A 23,021-nucleotide genomic window follows, 5' to 3' on the forward strand; every position below is an offset into this window, starting at 1 on the left:
ACAATTCCAAAAAAACATATGGAGTGTGTAAAATGTCAAAGAACAGAGGATGGTGATTTTCGGATCTCATAAGAGTATAGAAAACATATCATGCATTTAAACTGGGAACATATTTGGCAGCAGGTCAGTAATTGGGTATTGGTCTGGGTATAAAAAGAGCATCTTAGAAAAGCAGAGTCAGAAGTAAAGATGGGCAAATTTTCAGAATAATGTTAATCAACATAAAATTGTGAAAGCTCATCATGTGCAGATATATCATCATCCACAGCACATTACATCATTGAAAGATGTTCAGAATCTGCTGAAATCTGTGCACAAACGACAAGGCTGAAAATCAATATTGGATGCCCCTGATCTTCAGGCCCTCAGGTTCACTTCCTGAAATCATTCTGTCACAGTTCACCATATTATCCATAAACACAGATTAAAGCTACTATTGTGCTTATGCATTAAATCCTTGACATATAAGGAGTGCATCAGTGCCACTGGAATTGGCAGCTCGAACACCTGGAAAGGCACCATCAGTGCTGAAAGGTACATGCAGATTGTAGAGCAACATACGCTCCCATCCACATCATAGTAGAAGGGTTCAGGTGCTGAACCTTTCACCATTTGAAACCATCTGGCCCATCATGATATAACAAACACGACAAAGACGGCTCAGAACTGAGGTACAGCGAAAATCCTCCATGAAACATGAATAGGGTAGCGTTCCCATTCAGCAGAACTGATCTCCTCAGTTCCCAGACATTAATGGACTTTTGCTAAAGGTATGCTTCACAGATTAGCAAATCATTCCTTTTTTTATTTATATTTAGCACAATTTCCAAATGTCTTTGAATTGGGGCTGTGAAATGCAGCTCTTTTGTTGTACTTTAGATGTACTGTTCCTACTTCATAATAAGGCACATTAACAATCTAGGTCCAGTTCCTAGAAAGAAAATAGCTTTTTTCATATACTTTATTTTTATTAATCTTTAATTATTGTCCCATTATTCATGGCTTCTCAGAGTCCCTGCTAATTTCTGTGGTCCATCTTCAGCCAAAATAAAATGTAATAAAATTTCAGTACTTTCTAAGGAAATTAAGACACTTGCTACTGCTAACTGCTGTTGATCACTGCTACTCTTGTGACAGCCTTTTGTTATATGAAAAAGTGTCTGAATGGAAGCTTTTGTTGCTCCAGGATCTAACAAAACTGTTCAACAATTATACAAACTTTAATACTTTATATACCATCAGAGGAGCTAGTTTTGTTTTTTGTTTTTAACTATGTGCCAGTTCCCCCCTCTGTTTTAGACCTAAGGGTTTTGCATCCAAGATTTCCAGAAAAATTAAAAATACTAGCTTGTCAGACTTCAAGGCCGTATCTTAAATGAGCCTGGATCCACAGAAAGCAGTAGTGTCTCAGGATTATGTTTGTTTGTTTTGTTATTTGATTTGATTTTCAATTATATTTTTTTCACTGTGTAAGGCACACCTGTATCACAGCTTTTTCATTTGCAACATTGAACTGAGCTTATGGAGTGGTTTCCAGTATAAAATCAAATCTGTTTTTTAAAGATGCAGTCAGTAGTGGTTTTTTTTTAGCTTATTTAACAAATTAATGCATTATCCTATTAACCTATAATTTATCCAATTAAAAATATGTAGGAGTGGGTTTGCTTCAGACTCAACTAATAAACATCATTGGAGAATGAGTAAAGAATCACAAATGTGAAGGAAATTTTCTTCCTCGTCACCTCAAGCCTCATCTCCTGAACTGAAGTCTATGAGGGGCCGTGCAAGCCAAAATTCATTCTTTCACTCTCACACACATACATTCTTCTTTCACATACATATACTTTCACTCTCACATAGTTTTATTTTAATTTTTATATTTAGATATTTTTATTCTCATGTTTACACATATTTAACACACACATTGAAATATTGTGCTCTCTTATACATGTATTTTAATGTACATATTTACAAATTTTCACTCTAACATACGTGCGTTTTCATTTATGCATTCCTACATTTTGCTCTCATTTACATCAGGGCTCTAGAGTGCGACCAATTTGGTCGCAAATGCGACCAAATTTTTCAATGGTGCGACTAAAAAAATAATATTTGCACCTGTGCGACCAACTGTTCGGGTAGAAAAAAAAAAATCTGCAACCTTCCCTGTGGTCAAGAACAGACACATTTTGCCCCTATCGTGGACTAAACCAATCAGAGATAGTAAAGGGCGAGACCTCTCTGATTGGCCGTGGTCCAGTTGAAAGTGCAGGTGGAAGTGGGAGGTGAGTAGCTTGAATAAAGCGATATTATTCATTAAATCCTGAATCGACTTTTAAATATAACTGTGTTTTGCCAGAAACGCCAGATTCTCAGATTAAAGCTCACAAAACCATTTCAACAACAACCAAACAGCAAATGAGAGCAGGTACACGGACTCCACACAAAGACGTAACACAGACCCGACGCATCAGAATCAACTTTGTCTTTCTCGGCTTTCTCACCCGACGGCCCGTAGACGGACACGCTGTCGGAGCTTAGCGATCCCGATGCGTCTGGTTCGTGCTGTGTTTACGTCTTTTTGCGCTGATTCTGAGCTGCAGGTTTTGTCTCTCTCCAGCCAAAATCCACCGAGCCAGCAGCAAAAGAAGCAGCAAACTGCGCTTCACACTTGATTAATGTCGTCATGAATTTTGCTGTTTTGCTTCCACGACTATTAAAATCACACTTCGTGCACAGCTAGCTCTCTCTCGATCTCTCTCTGTACTTCAAGAACAGTTTCCCAATCTCTGTTTTCTGTATTATTCATTCGCTTATTACCCACCAGTCTACCGTTGTTTACAGCGCTGTGGCTGCGTTCTTTTTCTTTTCTTTTTCTCTTTTTCACTTAAATGACCTCGGACAAGAAAGCCTATTTTTTCTGTTGTTCAATACTGAAGAAATTTTAACTTTATATGCAGAACATTGTAGAATATTTTTAAGGTTATCTGCTATAAAAAGCCAGGCCAGGAAAATCTCCTTCATGTTTTTCTGTGTTTTATTCTCAGTTACTTTCACACAAAGGCATCGGCTGTGATGTTCACAATTCTGATGAAGTCAGTACTGATAAATGATCAGAATTATAATATTTCTGACTGTCTGAGGCTAAGTTGAATCGAATCGGGACTTTGAAAACCGGAATCGAATGGATTATAGAAATCAGTGATGATACCCAGCCCTAGTGAGCAGCTTAGGCACGACAGAAGTGGATGTAGCTGTAATAGGAAAAGAACTATTGCTAACTTTTCTATTAAGTTAAGGCCTGATCCTTCTGAAATTCATAGCCAGTGCTCTGACACGGTGTCATCAATCTTTGAATGCTGAAAAAGCACAGTGTATCCAGAAAAACACATTATATTATATAAATTATTATAAAATTTGAGTGCGCCTAACTTTTGTGCCGGTACGCCTAACTTTTGTGCCAGTACCGGTACGCCCATGGCAAAAAGTTAGTCTAGAGCCCTGTACATGCATTCAATATGCATTTAATCTCACAAATAATATATGTATGTAAGAAGAGAATGCATACATGTCTGAAGAAAATATATGTATGCAAGAGAATAATGTATGTGAATGAAAGAGTATAGTGGAAACGGAAGGCTGGGTGTCTGTACCGCTGTGATTTGCTGAGAAGCACGCGCGGGTCACTTTCAAGTGTCTGACAGCATGGAGGGGCGAGAAGAAACTCGAGTTCTTCAGCAAGCTGTCAGGGTGTTAAGAAATATTTTATCATCTCCTGAAACGGTCACATCGTTGTCCTCGTCACTTGATCGAGATGGGACGGGCTCAACTGCACCCACAGCAGTGAGATGAGGGAACTTTCTAGACCAGCTAACACCCGGGTAGCTTCAACGAGCCAAGTAGCTACACAGAGTTCGACTGGAGTGGGGCAGTCTAAAACATGAGAATAAAAATATCTAAATATAGAAATTAAAATAAAACTATGTGAGAGTGAAAGAATGAATTTTGGCTTGTACGGCCCCTCATAGAAGTCAGGGCTATAACACACAGAAACATGAGTAAGCATGCTAATGTATTCCCTATATTGTCACAATTCCTTATTGTCAGCAGGTTAGACATGTGACCCTCCCGTCTCTGGATACATGAGAAGGGCTGGTAACAGCTGGTTATAACATTCTGCCAGCTAATTTTGGGCTTGAGTGGCCTAACACTTCCCCACTGATGAAAAATTTGATTACGTTCTCACATTTTCAGTTTTGTGTCAGAGTCCAAAAAGTTTCATCCGCTCAAGGACATTTTCGCTAACAGCAGTAAAAACAGCGGTGTTACCAAGGTTCAGGATATCCTCAACAACTCATCTCATCAGTGAGAGACTCTGACTCACAAACTCCTTTCACAAAGTTTTACAACCTCTTCCAGAGTAAAGCGATGTAGGCCCCGACACTGACAGCTGAGGTAAAGAGTGCACTGACAGCTTTCCACGGATAGGGAAAAACTCTGGGGAGGATCTGGTCCAAACAGTAGCAGAAACACTCTGGCCGGAAACACGTTGTAATGTTTTAGATGGCTGATGAAAACATGTTTGTCCTACAGCAGCTACCATAGATAGGATTGTGTGCTTGAACTGGGAGGGGTATAAAAACAGAACTCTGACTGATATCTCACGGCAAACACAGCGCTTTCTCTTAGTCCTCATAATATTTAATGTTTTTGTGTAGTTGATGCTTAGTTGAAGATGATTTGACAGAGTGGTGAACCTCTTTGAAAAACTCAATTATCTTGTATTCTGTTTATTGCCAGTTATTTTACTTACTTTGCTTTTTTAAGTACAACTTTTTAAGATTTTCTTCTCCCATCCCAAATTTTCAGTCATTTTCATTTTGCTTTGATTATATTCTAAATGAATAATGTATCTTTCAAAAGAACAATAACTCTTGTTTTTAGCACCTAATTATTTTGTATCTGTACGGTTCAACTGATTATATTTTCCACAGCGTCCCAGACTTTTGGCAGACGGTGTTGTGTAGGCTCACATATGTTTGCACAGGCTGAGCAGTAATCTGTCAGACTAGAAAATTCAATGTGACACGCAAAATTAGTGACGGGTGATGAACCCTTTCTCGCCCATAAGTGCAATCGCCTACGTTAATGTACAACAACTTCCACTACCAGAAACCATTTTCTCCTTTTCCTCACACGGCTTCAGTCTCATCTATCACAACATGGCTCCCCTCCCTCTCTGCTCGTCGGCCATTTTAGAAATCTTTTCTCCTCTTCCTCCACAGTTGCCTCTTGCCCAGTTTCTGAGAAACTATGCTGCTGCACAAATAAACACAGGAAAGAAATAAAAACGAAAGTGTCAACTTCTTCTCTTCACCATCCACAATTTGCACTTTACCCGTCTTTTCTGAGTTCCTTGCCTCAATACTCTGTCTTTCTTCAACCTCTTTTTTTTCCTCCTCCTCCTCCGGCACAAAGCTTCTTTATAGCCCTCCTTGCCATGCTGCGATAATTAGTCAGCGCTAAAATAATACAGCCTCGAGAAAACAACAAGAGCTGAGCGGAGGGCTTAGCTCTGCCGGGAAGGATGGAGGGAAGGAGGGGTGATGAGAGCCAGAAAGGGAGAGAGGAAGCGAGAGATCGGGAGGAGAGTTGTGTGTGTCAGCCGATTTCAAACGGCTACCAGCAGTTAGATAATGAAAGTGTCAGGTAGACGAGTGAGTGTGCGTGTGAGCGTGCGTGTACATTAAGGAAGCCTGCACGTGTGCATACTTGAATAGTGTTCTTCCTTGCGTAAGACATGCTGTCACTATAGCGTCTGCTTTCTGCCATCTTTGACCTGACCACACCAAGAAAGTCGTTTATGTATATTGATGCGTCCGTGGAGATGAAACCCATTGCCATGCACTTCTGTGACCATGCGTGACTCTATAGTCATGTTATTATCAAAATCATAGCAATTCCATTGATTTGTGAGGTGTCATTGGGATGGCTAGCGCTTAATTATGTGTATTAATCACTTGTTTACTTGCGTAATCTTCTTGATACAACTATGTGCTTCATATAGCAAAATATGCATGCATTAGTATGTAGACAGAGCGCCTGTGTGTATGTATATTTATGATCCTGGGAGGACAGACAGCCCACAGGGTTAAGAGCAGTTCACTGTGGTTTCATTACTCTATGCTAATCACAGCCAACGCCCGTCATTTCTCATTTACCACCAGGCTTACTGGAGCCAAGCCAAGTCCTAACCACTCTGTTACAGTTCAAACATGAAATCGCTCCATGTATGGGGCGGGTACTTTTTTAAGGCTGGAGCTTAAAGTACTGTTAAGGCAAAGTTATTTTGACAGGGAGAATTTCTTTTGTTAAATTTTGAGAGATGGTAGTTATACTGACAGCATAGCAAGCCCAAAGTTTGTCAGTTCGTCCTAGTTTGAATCCAACGCAACTGCGGGCAACTGACTGCAAATGAAGCCCGCCGAATTACCATTTCAAAGGCGAGTGACATCCTGCACATACCAGGGCTCACGCTAGATATGACTTTGTGACCAAGATGTACACTACCAGTAACATGTTTTAGTTGCATGTTTTTAACCAGACATAGTGCTTTCTCTCTGATGCAGACTTCCTCTAACTACTGACTTTCTGCTGAAACGCTATTCAATTTAAACTTGCAGAAATCAATAAAAGAATATGCAACCCATAAGAAAGCAATAACGCTAGCTGAAATGTTATTGCACCATATAATAACAAATAACAGGGAAAAAAACATAATTTTGTTGTCCATAGAGTCTGTCTTCTTTTTCTTTTTTTCCCCCAGTTTTACACAGTGGAATATATTCTGTTTGTGTTTTCAGTTCACTTAACATGCTGACTTCTTTCTTATCCAGATGTTGAAGAACTAAGCCGTAATTCCCTTTTCCTCCCTGTGTTTTGCAGCTGGGACAACATACATCTTCGGGCGAGGCGGAGCCCTCATCACATATACCTGGCCACCCAATGACCGGCCGAGCACACGGGCAGACCGGCTGGCAGTGGGCTTCAGCACACAGCTGAAGGAGGCTGTTCTGGTCAGGGTGGAGAGTGCCAGGGGACTGGGAGATTACCTGGAGCTGCACATAGTAAGATACTGTACTGGGGTATTTGATAGGGGATGAAATTGTTAGGGGAATTGGAAAATACAGTGAAGGAACTGTCAGCCAGTTGAATCAGAGGAGAAAGTCCACAATAAAATGGATTAAGAAGTACTTGGGCAGGGAAGGTGAAATGGCAGAGAAGTAGGGTTCAGGGGAAAGCAGATTCCCAAGTCAGTTCCTAGAGCACTAGAGGAGAATAATCATTTAAGGTTAAACTTTTGCTCACAAAACTGGAAAACTGGACAGAACTTCTCCAGTTGTTGCAGAATTCCCTTTAAAATGCCATTTAGATTACTGCTTTGTAGTACTTGCAAGGGTCAGTGCAAGAAATTAATGTGTGTAGAATCGGGAAAATGACTGTGAACTAACATTTCTTTTTATCTACTGTCAAACTAGTTATTACCCTCATTTCTGCCTTTATTGCTTTCATATGTTAGTCTTAAAGGTCATTTAAACCCACCTCTAATGATAAATTTAAATGGCAATTAAGGGACAGCGGGAATTTAAAAAATGCTTTTACGCAGGCTCTAATTGTCTCATTGACCCCTGTGCTTCGTCTGCCCAACATTACATTCAACGCTCATAGTCAATTTGATGGTGGACTTTCCATTAATTACCAAGCAGGACCACGCCTGATAACCCTGGTCCACTCATCATGTTGCTGAAGTCATGCACTTAAAAGCTGTGTGTAGTTAGGTTCACAGCTCAAGTGTTTTATGGTACCTGTAATGGTGATATTGCAGTATCCTACAGTTTCTTCACACTTACTTAAAATACGCTATCACTGTTATCTACGCTCAACCATCTGCGTGCATGTGTGTGTGTGTGTGTGTGTGTGTGTGTGTGTGTGTGTGTGTGTGTGTGTGTGTGTGTGTGTGTGTGTGTGTGTGTGTGTGTGTGTGTGTGTGTGATCAAACCATGCCAACATCCCAGTGACCCCAATTTGTTGTGCCTGGAAGCGACAGGAACATAGTTGACCCCGGGTCAGTTCTCATCCAGTGCTCCGTAAACTGAAAGTGACTGAGGGAGGGACAGCTGGAAAAGAGAAAGAGAGGGGTAGTTGAAAAAGTAGGGGGGCAAAGCTAGTGGATGAACTAAGTAAGTCCGGGCCAATTTAAATGCTCTTAAAATCTGTGATAAATAAAGATAATGACTGTAATGATGAAAGATTACAGTCATAAATGCAGTGTACCCAGCAAATAATGCTCAGGTTGAAGTGGGGATGTGGCAGAGTTTAACTGCTGCTGCGCCGACATTTGAAGGGCCGGTTACAACATCACAAGCAAAGCTTCTGCTGCTTTTAATAAAAGCTTTTTAACAAAAGGCTGCTTGGATATAGTCGCGCATCTCCGATAATAATATCATTAGAAGACCGTATAATAACAAGAGTCAATATCTGGCTCTATTCAAAACAACAAACACACAAACATTTGCTCTTTTACTTCTGGAGTGTTTTGCCATTCTAAATACACCACACGCCTGCCCTTCTTTTTGCAAACATATTCATAGACTACAGCTTACTTGTGGTGCTTGCTGCACTTAGAATTTCACAACATCCCTTTCCAGGAACACTTTTCCTTAGCATGTTCCACAGACTACATATTTCATAGACTACAGAGTCTTTTTTCTGTGGAAGCACTTTATACAGAAAGAAAAAGTCCTTTGGAAAACGTGGTCCCTGGATTATTTGTGTAAGAGGACTCTGTGATAAGACATTGCTGTGGAATTTTTAAATTAAATTTCCAAAGACGTGAGCACTGCAACAAAATTCCATTTACCGTCACCTCCATTTTATTGGGTATTGCAATAAATCTCCGAACGTAACTCAGCACCTGGGGAAATGAAACTATCTGTATGGCTGTGAACATCTAGAGTTTGTAATTTTGTTGAACTGATCCTTTAATTTGACTTTGCCTTTCTGTCAAACATCAGGTGAACCATGGTACATTTTTTTTACTCTAACCTAACCTAAAGGAATAGCTTCCCACTTTTTTATCTCAGCCCATCCACCACGATCCCTCATCAGTCATTCTTTTGCTTGCTCTTCTCTCAAGTGCATATTCTCTATCTAACTTCTGAGTCTTTCATTTACTCCCTCATTCCCTCATGTCTGGCCCGTTCATTTTCTCTTTCTCTCCCTCTCACACACACATCAGTGCTTCCGACACACCAGCCCGGCTCCTCTGCTCCCATTGCAATTACATTTCATTTGCTGCCGTTCCTCCCGAGTCACTCCCATAAATGACTCTGCTCAGCCCACGGTGGGTGTTTTGGTCCTGTTAATTATGCTTGTCTCTCTTTGAGGGGAGAAGTACAGGTAAATTAGACCAGAGAACCTGTGAGCCATGGCCCCATATCATCCCCACCTGATGTGGGGGCTTCCTGGTCCTAGTCAAACTACAAAATAGTGTCACATCAAACAGCGATAGTGGCCTTGAGGTCTAATACCTGGGGCCTTATTTGTTAGCTTCAGCGTTTGGTTCAAAAAACACAGCTCTTCACTTTTCACTCCAGGGTGACTTGTTCCCTAGCCTCTGGTGGGATTTTGAAGGGTCTGACATATTTAAAAACTGGTGTGCACAGTCCTGTTGGGTTTTCAACATGTTCTAAATTTCTGAATTATGAGAACTTAAACCCACCATTACTCATAAAAGTATTTATTATTTTTATTGTTAATGGTTGTTTTCACAGAATGCAATCTCAACCATTTCCTGTCCTTAGAGGATATGACACAAATCTGACTGCTGCTGTAACTAGAACTACTGACAGCAGTGTCAGAATGTGATAGAGCATTATTCCTTATCTTGCACAGACCACCCGTCTCTTTATATACCTTGCCTCTCTTACCAAGCCACCTTCTCTTTCATGCCACTGCTTTCTTCCATTTCTGTCCATTTATGTGACAGAGGGCAGGACATCACTCACTGTATCTTTCTGACTCACTGTCATCAAGCCTCAGGGTAGGAGATGTAAAGTTGAGGGTGTGGGATAAGTTGCTTAAGTTGAATTGTGCTGACCACAGTTGTTTTAAAAAGGACATGCCATATCCTCAAAAGACCTTGTGTCTTGCATCTCCCTAATTATTTACTGTAGGTGTGTCTGAAAGTGCAGAAAACTTTCTAGCTGACATTTTGAAAGTTCTAGATGAAAAAGCTTTGAAATAGATTACCTGGAAAATGCCATAGGAGTGAATCACTGCTGAGCATGCCAAACATGACTGGGTTTATTGCTGTTGCAGTGCAGTATTGCTCATATGTCTATAAAGATTCTCTATCACCTAGGTCAGAGAATATTAAGTAGTAGTAAACAAAAGAAAAAACAATCTGAATCTAAATTTGCTTTGTAGTCTTGGAGAAAATATGCTGTTCATCTATCAGGCTTTATCAGTTCTACTGACTGGTGAGGAGTTCCTCTCTGTTTAATCGCCCGGAGAAGTTAAATACCACATAACCCCCCCAAGAGTCAGTAAAACTAATTAAGCCTCTTGGATGAGTGGTGAAACATTCTCACGAATATGAAGTCATTCCAGTCGCCTTTCACTCACTGTGCTCAGATGCATGTGACAGCTGTATCAGCAACAGCTCTAGTGATACGCAATCACTGCTGTGGGCATGATATGTCACACTGCTGTATGTGGAAAGTTATACATCTTGCCTGTTTGTTGTTGTTTGTCTTCTTTTAATTCCAAACAAAATGCTTTTGAGAGCCTTGGTTGACTTTTAATACAACAAAGTCTACTTACTTTGCTATTTTGGAAACTTTCAGTTATACTTTAAGGTCTTGTTTAGCATATGGACCTTGCTCAAAGGGTGATCAGATGACCCAAGGAGAGAAGGCACAGCATTCTCAAAGGGCCTTTCTGATAAAGCCAGTTTAAAATGGAAAACTGTCAAATAGCTGATGTATGCTATCTGGTGGTAAAGAAGCATTTAAGAGGCTTTACATAAGTAAAAGGATAGAAACAGCAGTGTAAAAGGAATAGCCTGTTACATAAATATATTTAGGCAATTGTACTCATGATAAGTTAAAGGCAGGAAATTAGTTCCCAATGACTATGTCATTAAATTATTATTACTATTAGCCCTTTTCCACTAGTACATACTCGAGTCAGCTTGGCTCAGTTTTTAGGATTTTTCATTAAGTGGTAGTACCTGGTACCAGGTACTTTTTTCACTACTTACTTGGGTCGAGAATGCATCCAACGATTGGCTACTCAGTGGTACCCCCTAATGAGTCATGAGAGAGTCTCCTTCACAGAAATCAAAGCCACCATTTTTGAAACCTGTCTGATAAAAAGAAACACCGAGCAGCAGGTATACAATTGTCCTGACGTCCTTCGTTGTTGTAGTGTTCATGATGTCACAGGACGAAGGGACTGTGGCCGCATTGATATAACGGCCACAAGTACATTAGGTGGCACTCAATTGTAATGGAAAACGACTGAAACCAACCAAGTGGGTGTTATTGGAAATCCAATTTCTTCCGCTTATGCAGTTTTGGCTTTGGGGGGGTCAGGGTGAAGCCTAACCCAGCTGTCATAGAGGGAGAGGCAGGGTACACCTGTTGTAGTGCTAACACAGAAAAACAGACAGCCCTCCCATGCACACTGGAGCCAGTTAAATTTCGAATCACCAAGTTTCCACGTAGTCGATGACCTGGTCTACCTCCTGAGCAACGGCTACTCTTATGGTGCAAACCGCCCCATTATTGTTACTAATGTTACCTGTACCACCTTTAGCCAATATTGTCTTTTTTACACATTAGACATGGTGGTGCAACACTGTGTGAGGCCAATACAGACATAAAACAGTAGTACAGGAAACACGGATGAAATGTGACAGATCTGACTGATTTCTTTGATTTCTTTTAAATTGACCAATAGTGTGTCCGTCACAGTCCATCCAAGTACCATCTGCACATTTGGTCACTCTTCTTATGAGTTACATACATATTGTAGTTCAACCAGTGAGTCCTGGTCTATTTCTTTGACTCCTTAGTAGATGGAGCTCTTTAATTCAATTCAATTCAATTCAATTTTATTTATATAGCGCCAAATCACAACAAAAGTCGCCTCAAGGCGCTTCATAGATACCGAGACAAACCCAACAATCATATGACGCCCTATGAGCAAGCACTTTGGCAACAGTGGGAAGGAAAAACTCCCTTTTAACAGGAAGAAACCTCCGGCAGAACCAGGCTCAGGGAGGGGCGGCCATCTGCTGCGACCCGTTGGGGTGAGAGAAGGAAGACAGGATAAAAGACATGCTGTGGAGGAGAGACAGAGATTAATAACAGGTATGATTCAATGCAGAGAGGTCTATTAACACATAGTGAGTGAGAAAGGTGACTGGAAAGGAAAAACTCAATCCCTGGCAGCCTACGTCTGTTGCAACATAACTAAAGGAGGATTCAGGGTCACCTGGTCCAGCCCTAACTATATGCTTTGGCAAAAAGGAAAGTTTTAAGCCTAATCTTAAAAGTAGAGATAGTGTCTGTCTCCTGAATCCAAACTTTCCAGTTCCACAGAAGAGGGGCCTGAAAACTGAGGGCTCTCCCTCCCATTCTACTTTTAAATACTCTAGGAACAACAAGTAGGCCTGCAGAGCGAGAGCAAAGTGCTCTAATAGGGTGATATGGTACTACAAGGTCATTAAGATAAGATGGGGCCTGATTATTTAAGACCTTGTATGTGAGGAGCAGGATTTTGAATTCAATTCTGGATTTAACAGGAAGCCAATGAAGGGAAGCCAAAACAGGAGAAATATGCTCTCTCTTTCTAGTCCCTGTCAGTACTCTTGCTGCAGCATTTTGGATTAGCTGAAGGCTTTTCAGTGAGTTTTTTGGACATCCTGATAATAATGAATTACAGTAGTCCAGCCTGGAAGTAATAAATGCATGAACTAGTTTTTCAGCGTCACTCTGAGACAGGATATTTCTTTAGAGATGTGGCGCAGATGGAAGAAAGCAGTCTTACATATTTGTTTAATATGTGCGTTGAAGGACATGTCCTGGTCAAAAATGACTCCAAAGTTCCTCACAGTGTTACTGGAGGCCAAGGTAATGCCACCCAGAGTAAGAATCTGGTTAGATATCATATTTCTAACATTTTCAGGGCCGAGTACAATAACCTCAGTTTTATCTGAATTAAGAAGCAAAAAGTTAGCAGCCATCCAGGTCTTTATGTCTTTAAGACATTCCTGCAGTTTAACTAATTGGTGTGTGTTATCTGGCTTCATGGACAGATAGAGCTGGGTGTCATCTGCATAGCAGTGAAAATGTATGCTATGTCTTCTAATGATGCTGCCTAAGGGAAGCATGTATAATGTAAACAGAATTGGCCCCAGCACTGAACCCTGTGGAACTCCATAATTAACCTCAGTGTGTGACGAGGACTCTCCATTTACATGTACAAATTGGAGTCTATTAGATAGGTATGATACAAACAACTGCAGCGCAGTACCTGTAATACCTACATCATGTTCTAATCGCTCTAATAGGATATTATGGTCGACAGTATCGGATGCTGCACTGAGGTCTAGCAGGACAAGCACAGAGATGAGTCCACTGTCAGAGGCCATAAGAAGATCATTTGTAACCTTCACTAAAGCTGTTTCTGTGCTGTGATGAGCTCTGAAACCTGACTGAAACTCTTCAAATAACCCATTCTTCTGCTGATGATCTGCTAGCTGTTTGACAACTACTCTTTCAAGGATTTTTGATATGAAAGGAAGGTTGGAGATTGGCCTATAATTAGCTAAGACTGCTGGGTCTAGAGATGCTTTTTGAGTAAAGGTTTAACTACAGCCACCTTGAAGGCCTGTGGTACATAGCCAATTATTAGAGATAGGTTGATCATATTTAAGATCGAAGAATTAATTAATGGCAGGACTTCTTTGAGCAGTTTTGTAGGAATGGGGTCTAAAAGACACGTTGATGGTTTGGAGGAAGTAATTATTGAAGTTAACTCAGAAAGATCAATTGGAGAAAAAGAGTCTAATATAACATCAATGGTACTAAGAGTAGCTGTAGATAATATTACATCTGTGGGATGATTATTGGTAATTTTTTCTCTAATGATAAAAATTTTATTTGTGAAGAAGTTCATTGAGTCATTACTAGTTAACGTTAAAGGGATGGTTGGCTCAATAGAGCTCTGACTTTTTGTCAGCCGGGCTACAGTGCTGAAGAGAAACCTGGGGTTGTTCTTATTTTCTTCAATCAGTGACGAATAGTAAGATGTTCTGGCTTTGCGGAGGGCTTTCTTATAAAGCAACAAACTATTTCTCCAGGCTAAATGATGATCCTCTAAATTTGTGACACGCCATTTCCTCTCCAGCTTACGAGTCATCTGCTTTAGGCTACGTGTTTGAGAATTATACCACGGAGTCAGGTACTTCTGATTAGAGACCTTAGTTTTCACAGGAGCTACAGTATCCAGAGTCGTACGTAGTGAGGAGGTAAAATTATTAACAAGATAATCGACCGCTGTTGGGGTAGCGTTCAGATCGCTGCTCTGCTCTATGTTGGTACAGGGCATTGAAGATGATAACAGTGGGTGGATTATATTCTTAAACTTAGTTACAGCACTTTCAGAAAGACATCTACTACAAGTCTACTCTCCACTGCTGTGTAATCAATTATTGTAAATATAAATGTTATCAGGAAATGATTAGACAGGAGAGGGTTTTCAGGAAACACTGTTACATGTTCAGTTTCTATGCCATATGTTAAAACAAGGTCTAGAGTGTGATTAAAGTGGTGGGCGGGTTCTTTTACATTTTGAGAGAAGCCAATTGAGTCTAATAACAGATTAAATGCCATGTTGAGGCTGTCATTTTTAGCATCTACATGGATGTTAAAATCACCCACAATAATTATTTTATCTGAGCTGAGAACTAAATTAGATATAAAGTCTGAGAAATCAGACAGAAACTCTGTGTAAGGCCCAGGTGGACGATAGATGATAACAAGTAAGACTGGTTTCTGAGTTTCACAGCTGGGGTGGACGAGGCTAAGCATCAGGCTTTCAAATGAATTAAAAGTCTGTCTTGGTCTTTCATTAATTAATAGGCTGGTGTGAAAAATTGCTGCCATACCGCCCCCTCGGCCTGTGCTTCGAGGTTTCTGGTAGTTAGAATGACTCGGGGGTGTTGATTCATTTAAGCTAACATAATCATCCTGCTGCAACCAGGTTTCTGTAAGGCAGAGTAAATCAATTTGTTGATCAATTATTAAGTCATGTACTAACAGAGACTTGGAGGAGAGAGACCTAATATTTAATAATCCACATTTCACAGTTTTACTCTTTGGTTCAGATGTGGATACTGTATTGTTCTTTCTTTGTAATTGTTTATGTTTAAGTTGTTTGTTGCTGGTTTTTAGTTTGTTTTTTGTCTGTTTGGGAGCTGACACAGTCTCTATGGAGATGGGTTTTTGGGGGGGTAGCAGGAGAAGAGAAGCTGCAGAGAGGCGTGTAAGACTGCAACTCTGCTTCCTGGTCCCAACTCTGGATAGTCCTATTTTGGGGGGTTTAATAAATTTGTCCATATTTCTAGAAATGAGAGCTGCTCCATCCAAAGTCGGATGGATGCTGTCTCTCCTAACAAGACCAGGTTTCCTCCAGAAGGTTTGCCAGTTATCTATGAAGCCCACATCGTTTCTGGGACACCACTCAGACAGCCAGCAATTTAAGGAGAACATGTGGCTAAACATGTCACTCCTGGTCTGATTGGGGAGGGGACCAGAGAAAACTGGTCCGACATTGTTTTGGCAAAGTTGCACACCGATTCAATATTGATTTTAGTGACCTCCGATTGGCGTAACCGGGGTGTCATTACTGCCGACGTGAATTATGATTTTACTGAATTTACGTTTACCCTTAGCCAGCAGTTTTAAATTTCCTTCAATGTCGCCTGCTCTGGCCCCTGGAAGACAATTGACTATGGTTGCCGGTGTCTCTAGCTTCACATGTCTGAGAACAGAATCACCAATTACCAGTTTGACCCCCGGCGGGTGTGTCGCCGAGTGGGGAAAAACGGTTAGACACATGAACGGGTTGGTGGTGTACCTGGGGCTTCTGTTTAGGACTATGCTTCCTCCTCACCGTCACCCAGCCACCCTCTTTCCCCAGCTTCTTGGGGTCTGCCGGGGAACAGCTAGCGGGGCCTACGCTATCTTTGGCTGCACCAGCTACAGGGGCCTGGCTTGCTACAGGTGAATGAAGGGTGCGAAGCAGAGTCTCCAATTCAGTAATCCTGGCCTCCAGCGCTGAAAATGTGCTACATTTGTTACAGATATCATTACTGCTAAAGGAGGCTGAGGAGTAACTAAACATCTGACACAATGAGCAAGAAAGTGCAGGAGGGACAGGTGAAGTAACCATGGTGCTAACGAGTCGGCTAAGAGCTAAGCTAAGCTAGCGAAACAGTACAGAGACAGTGAGTGAATACTTTGGCTATAAATTAGGTAGTGAGTACACAGAAAGTGTGCTTCGGAGGAAGCACGTGAAGATTATACTATGAAAAAAGAATGTATTTAAAAGATTTTAATTAAATTGCTAAGCAGATAAGCTACTCAGAAACACCACTGTGTTTGAGCAGGAACAGGAAGTGATACTCTACCACAGAGCGAGCGAACACCAAGTGACAGCGCCACCTTTAAACACCATCATTGGTGTCCAAATAGCTTCGGTGAGGTAATGACACCTTAGAAAGTTCCCCAAGCTGTTCAATATTTAGAATATTGAACAAAGAGGTGAAGAAATTCCCCACACTGAAGCAAATGAAAATGTTTTATATCTGCTAAGGTGGATTCAGTTTTTGAAGCAAAATAGACCAAACAGGAAAAAGGGGCGTTTGATTTTTCAAAATATCAAAAATCTCACTTGGTTTCATTACCTAAAACATGAAATAAAGGAGAACAGACACAAGTTTCATGTCTTAAGTTTCACTTCACTTTTTTCTATCGAAAAATTCTGTTGGGTGAGGATTTTTCGATTTACCATGGAGACACACAATGTCTCCATCAGAGCTGTTCTTTCACAGGATGTCAGCGCTACAGAAGTAAAAAATAGTCATTTAAGAGCGCAGGACATCATTTTTACCAATCTTTATGACATTTTCACCATCAGGGCCTGGGGTGCTAGATTTGGGGAATGAAGGGTGCTGACAGATATAGAAGTGTGCTGATAGCCAAATCTCCCATCTGCAGCTGCTGGAAAAGGTAGATGTCCTTGCAAGACCTTGGAAAACCAGTCATAAAAACAGGTTTATAAAAGCCTTCTTTTTGAGACTTTTTAGACAATCAACAGTTCGAAATAAGCATAGCATGTCCATCACTGGATATATATCCAAATGGTCATGTGCTGGTAATCGTCTGAAATTGCTTTTTTAGGTTAATTACACTGAATTTCCTTTATTTTGCGGGGCAGGTTTAGTGAAGCTGAAAAATATCTCCCAGTGGTTTGCATTTTAGCAGCTGTAATAAAATGTAAATACTTCCAGAGCAGATTTTCAAGCCGGTGATACAGTTTTTCAGTCAGCACAGCAGTCAGTTTGACTGCTGCAAGGATACACACCCCTCCTGTCTTAACTTTGCCAGACTTACCAGAGTGTGAAAGCTGCAGTTGCATGCCGGTGTGTGTCATATCTCAGTGCAAACAAAAGCAAAACATTCCATTGTTTTGTTCTGATTTGATAGTTTCAATCTGAGGTTGTCCACTTTTTTCTCTAGACAAACACTGGAACTCTGAAAAGTGGGTGAGAGGTATTGCTTTTCTCTTTAGCTAGCTGAGTCTGTCTTTCCGTTTCCTAGCTTCATGCTCCACTGTCCCTGCTACCTGGCTCAGGTGATAGCACACCGGGCAATCTCTGTAAACACACACATACCTACACACACACTCAAAAGGGGTAAAGCAAGATTAAGACGCTGTGCGTTTTGCTTTGCAGGCTGTAATATGGTGGAAACAGCTTGTGTAGAGGGAGCACAAAACTTTAACTATCTTCAGCTTTGTGACTCATCAGAAAGTAAAAGGAATTAGTATGCACGTTCAGAAGTAATAGTCCTTGCTTAAGACTTGTGAAGTCTTTTATGTTTTTACTCAAAGCAATAAAGGCACAAAAAACAGAGCAGCAAATTGGGGGTTATTTGTTATGCACAGAGGGATGAGTCATTAATGGAGAAAGGAGCAAATATCAGAGCTGTTCTTTTCACGAGCTACTCATAAACTTTCTAAATGGCCTGACAGATGGCGGAGTAAAGTTGTAGGAGTTTAGGTGCACCTTTCAAACTAGGACTTGCACAGTCTTTTTTTTTTTTTTTTAGCGTTGTCTGTTTGTATTTATTGCTGTTCTCACACCGCTGTCATTACATTTACAGCTGGCAAGTTGTTGCTGTAACTGCTCTGTGGGAAGTGTCTCATCTGCAGTTATGGGCCAGTGCACACCGCACAGTGGGCCTCTCCGACTACCTCCATCACTGCTGTCCAGTGCCGGCTCAGAACATTAAATAAGGCCTGTCTCTGATTACCTGTTAGGGAGCCATCCTTCACCACAACTGTCTACTTTGAGCAGGAGCAGAGAGGGAGGAATGAGGGGAGAAAGCAAAAGGGACGTGGCTATATTTTCTCCTCTTGACCCCACCCTTACGCCTCTCCCAGCATGTGACAAATGCTGATGAGGAAGGAATGGAGCACGATGGCACACCCCAGTGTTCATGCTTCTGCAGGCAAGCATCCCCATGGTCAAAATGTGAAGTGCGGCATCTGACTTTATTAGCTTCCCCATGATCTCTTTTTCTTCCTCTCACTTCTGGCAAATAAGAGAAATTTAGGAAATACCACCAGCAGGACTTTTTTTCACTTTCATTTTGATGGGCACAGGTTATCTGTCAAGAGTTTAAGCCAGCAACTGTTTAATTATAGGTTGAAAAACGTGATCTGACAGCAGCCTGGGATAAGATGAGTGGTGAGGAGAACGGGGTGGATGGAGAGCTTTCAGAGTGCAATGGGGAGATGAGAGATGCTGGCGTCAGATAAAGGCAGATGGTGATGCGGATAAAACTGTCAGGGAGAGGCACAGGCTTTTATCCACTACTCCCCGCCCCCAGTAATACACACAAGGATGTGAATGCACACACATAGCCACACACACAGTATGCCTTTTTTTTCCCCTAACTAGCTGTCAGTAGCTCACAGATTTGCTCACTGCTCTCAGGTTCCAGCAGGTTTTACACAGACTTTTGCAAGGACACCTTTACGTTCACTTACTAGTATGATTAGTGCTAGTACACAGTTTAACACTAGCATCCCCAGGCTTCTACCTTTCTACCTATAAAACCCGAGAGCAGTCAAATGGTGGAAGTGGAAGCTAAATTGGCTAAATTGACCGCGGAGTCATCATTTTGCGTTTCTACCTTTAAAAGCCGGAGAGCAGTCAGTCAAATGCTGGAGTCGTTCATATGTATATTAGGTCGTTACCTAGGAATTCTGGAGGGAGGGGAGTGGGGGTGAGTGATTGAGGGGGTGGGGGAGTGGAGTGTTTCAGTTTGCCATCTTAGGGAGAAATCAACACACATGGGTGTATGTCCTTTGTATGTCCTTTGTTGCTGACATTTATTGATGAAAACAGTACAAAAAACCAACCATTTGTACACATATTTACAAATAATGATAAAAAGTGAGTGAGTACATTTCAACATTTTCAGCAATCACTCACAATCCTGGCACTGCCACGGTATCTGTCGTCTGCATTTACCACATGTGTACCTGTAGCAGTGAACACATCGCACAGTGGCCTGATTTTTTTTGCATCTGTGTACTTGGATTTTAGGTCGCAAGCCACCCAAAACTTGCTCCATGCACCACTCAGCAGGCCATTTGTAAATATGTGTACAAATGGTTGGTTTTTTGTACTGTTTTCATCAATAAATGTCAGCAACAAAGGACAAACACCCATGTGTGTTGATTTCTCCCTAAGATGGCAAACTGAAACACTCCAAGTTGGTGACTTTTGGAGATTTGTTTCCCTGGATGATTGAGAATGCATCAAGATGAAACACAAAAGGAAGCTCACCGCTTTTAGCAGCTCCCCCACCCCCTCAATCACTCACTGAGTGATTGAGGGGGTGGGGGAGTGGAGTGTTTCAGTGTTTCTGTTTGCCATCTTAGGGAGAAATCAACACATGTCCTTTGTATGTCCTTTGTTGCTGACATTTATTGATAAAAACAGTACAAAAAACCAACCATTTGTACACATATTTACAAATGGCCTGCTGAGTGGTGCATGGAGCATGTTCATTGGTTCATGGACCTCCCTGAACTAATGGCATTTATGGCAGCAACAAAAGCGGTGAGCTTCCTTTTGTGTTTCATCTTGATGCATTCTCAATCATCCAGGGAAACAAATCTCCAAAAGTCACCAACTTGGAGTGTTTCAGTTTGCCATCTTAGGGAGAAATCAACACACATGGGTGTATGTCCTTTGTTGCTGACATTTATTGATGAAAACAGTACAAAAAACCAACCATTTGTACACATATTTACAAATGGCCTGCTGAGTGGTGCATGGAGCATGTTCATTGGTTCATGGACCTCCCTGAACTAATGGCATTTATTGCAATTGTCATCTTGCGGGGGGTTTACAGGGTTCCATCGGTAAATGACTGCTGCTCAGCAAACCTGGGAAACCCACAGATAATTGGAACTATGGCACGAAACCGCTTCCAAGACATCATGCAACACTCCACTCCCCCACCCCCTCAATCACTCACCCCCACTCCCCTCCCTCCAGAATTCCTAGGTAACGACCTAATATACATATGAACGACTCCAGCATTTGACTGACTGCTCTCTGGCTTTTAAAGGTAGAAACGCAAAATGATGACTCCGCAGGGGTCTAAGGTAGAAAACCAAAATGACTGCTCTCCGGGGGTCTAAGTTAATACATGCACAGCTGCAATTTACGGGGGCAGCTCAACACAGTGGTTCTTTTGTAATTTCCTTATTTATAACTCCCACCCCTCCCACATCTTTCCTTTCTTAAATGGGTGTCATTTCTGCAACCTACTCTCCTTCATCTTGTCAGGGGGGAAAAAAGCCAAACATGCAGGGAGGGACGGAGGGACGAAGCGTGGAGAACGGTTGAGGAAGAAAGGGAGGCATTGCTTTGATGAATGCAGCTGCCTCGCAAAGGGGCGCGTGGGCCGCCATCAGTAATGAGATCGGGCCCTGGTGGGTTTGGCAGGGTCTCTCTCCTCAGCCGGCAGGAGCCTGACAGCATATCGATTAATCCTTCCTTTCGCATCACTAATTGATTGTCCTTGCAATTGGAGAAGAAGCATGGCATGAGTCCGCGGAGGGGTGGGGGGTCATCTGCAGATTCTACCTAAGAGATTCCATAATGCGTGACTAGCCTTAAATAGGTAAGTGGATTAGTACCTTCCTAAAAAGCCCACGTTCATCCCTCGAATTAAAAGAATCCTTTGAAGTCTAAACATTTATAACTGAAATCCATGCATTTTGCTGGTAATGCAGGTAGAGGGCAGGAAATGTGGCTTTATTCACTGCCAAAGAGGCCTGATTAGGAGCACAGTTTTCCATACTTCAAAGCAACACTTTTGCTTGGTTGCTTGTCTTGATTTTCAAATGTGCTCTGAATTGTCAGATGTAAGTGTAATTTAAATTCAATCAGACAGTCCTCTATGAGCAACCACTTGGCAAGTGTGGGGAAGAAGAACCCCCTTTCAAAAGGAAAACACCCCTAACCAGAACCAGGCGTCAGCTGTAGGCAGTTGGGAGTGAGGGAAAAGACATTACACAAAAGAGGAGCATATAGAGACCTTTAACAAGAAAGACGACAAAAGGTTAACTACAAAAGTTAATGTGGCATTTAAACATGTGATTAGTGAAAGAGAAGGGAATTTGTAGGTCCCCAGGAGCCTATAACAGCACAATTAAGATATGATTCAGGGTCACCAGATCTATCCCTAACTGTAACTTTTATTTAAAAATAAAGTTTAAAACCGAATTTTATAAGTAGAGAGGGTATATGTGTCCTGAACCCAAACTGGGAGCAGGCTGTACAGCAAAAGTACCTAAAAGCTGAAGGATGTAACCACTTTTGTACTCCTGGAAACACCAGGAACTCTGTTGGCATAATCGTGTGTTTAAGATTTAATTGGGTTTGATACAAAAAGAGTTTTTGAGAATTAGTAACATGTAAAAGACAGCTGAAAGAATTAACATCTGCATCAACAGTGTGAGAAAGCCCCACTAAGACTGAAACATTTCAATGTCTGATTGCAGTTATAATGTGATGATGAACTCACGCAGAGAGGAGCTCCTGCTGTATTAGAATTTACATTGTTTCAGCATCTGCTGTTAAATGTTGAAGTTTCTTCCAAATGAAAATGAAACAAGTGAAACATCGCCGCTTTAGCCTAAGTGAGGCCACAAAAAGAGAGCAATGTATTACTACCGAGTAAATTGGCAGATGCTTTCCTCTAAAGTGACTTACAAATTGGAGGCATTTTAGAGTTTAGTGTCTTGTTAAAAGCCACTTTGATGTGTCAACAGAAGCGTGGGATTGAAGGCACCCAGGATTGTCTGCATCAGTCACGATTAGCTTGATTAGAAGTTACTGGTTGCACAAAACCGGTAGATTTTATCGGCCGTCACTCATTTGTACATTTACAAATTGAAAGTCACTAAGAGGAAGTATGCATTGGCCCTATGTGACTGGTTAATTTTCATTTTCTTTGTCTGTATCACCTAAAATACTCCATAGTTAATCTTTTAAGGCTATTTAAACATATTGTGTTAACAAGGTGCCTTCAATTTCAGCTGCCTGTAGGTCACTGTACCTGTAGCTCACACTAGCTATG

The 23,021-nt window shown here is 41.4% G+C and overlaps 1 protein-coding gene across 6 annotated transcripts in view; it reads left to right on the forward strand.

Annotated features, from left to right (window-relative positions):
* The window catches only part of nrxn2b (neurexin 2b), a 707,860-nt gene that overhangs the window by 586,877 nt on the left and 97,962 nt on the right, over positions 1-23,021 (forward strand). For all 6 annotated transcript variants that reach the window (XM_085267412.1, XM_085267417.1, XM_085267416.1 and 3 more), the window contains one exon: positions 6,946-7,127. In XM_085267412.1, the coding sequence (XP_085123538.1) occupies positions 6,946-7,127 (182 nt within the window). The remainder of the gene's footprint in view (positions 1-6,945; positions 7,128-23,021) is intronic.

The sequence above is a fragment of the Mchenga conophoros genome, linkage group LG3 (genome assembly GCF_057382185.1).
Source record: "Mchenga conophoros isolate Kocher_MC1m ecotype Shallow Benthic linkage group LG3, M_conophoros_male_GT1.1, whole genome shotgun sequence".
Classification (NCBI taxonomy): domain Eukaryota; kingdom Metazoa; phylum Chordata; class Actinopteri; order Cichliformes; family Cichlidae; genus Mchenga; species Mchenga conophoros.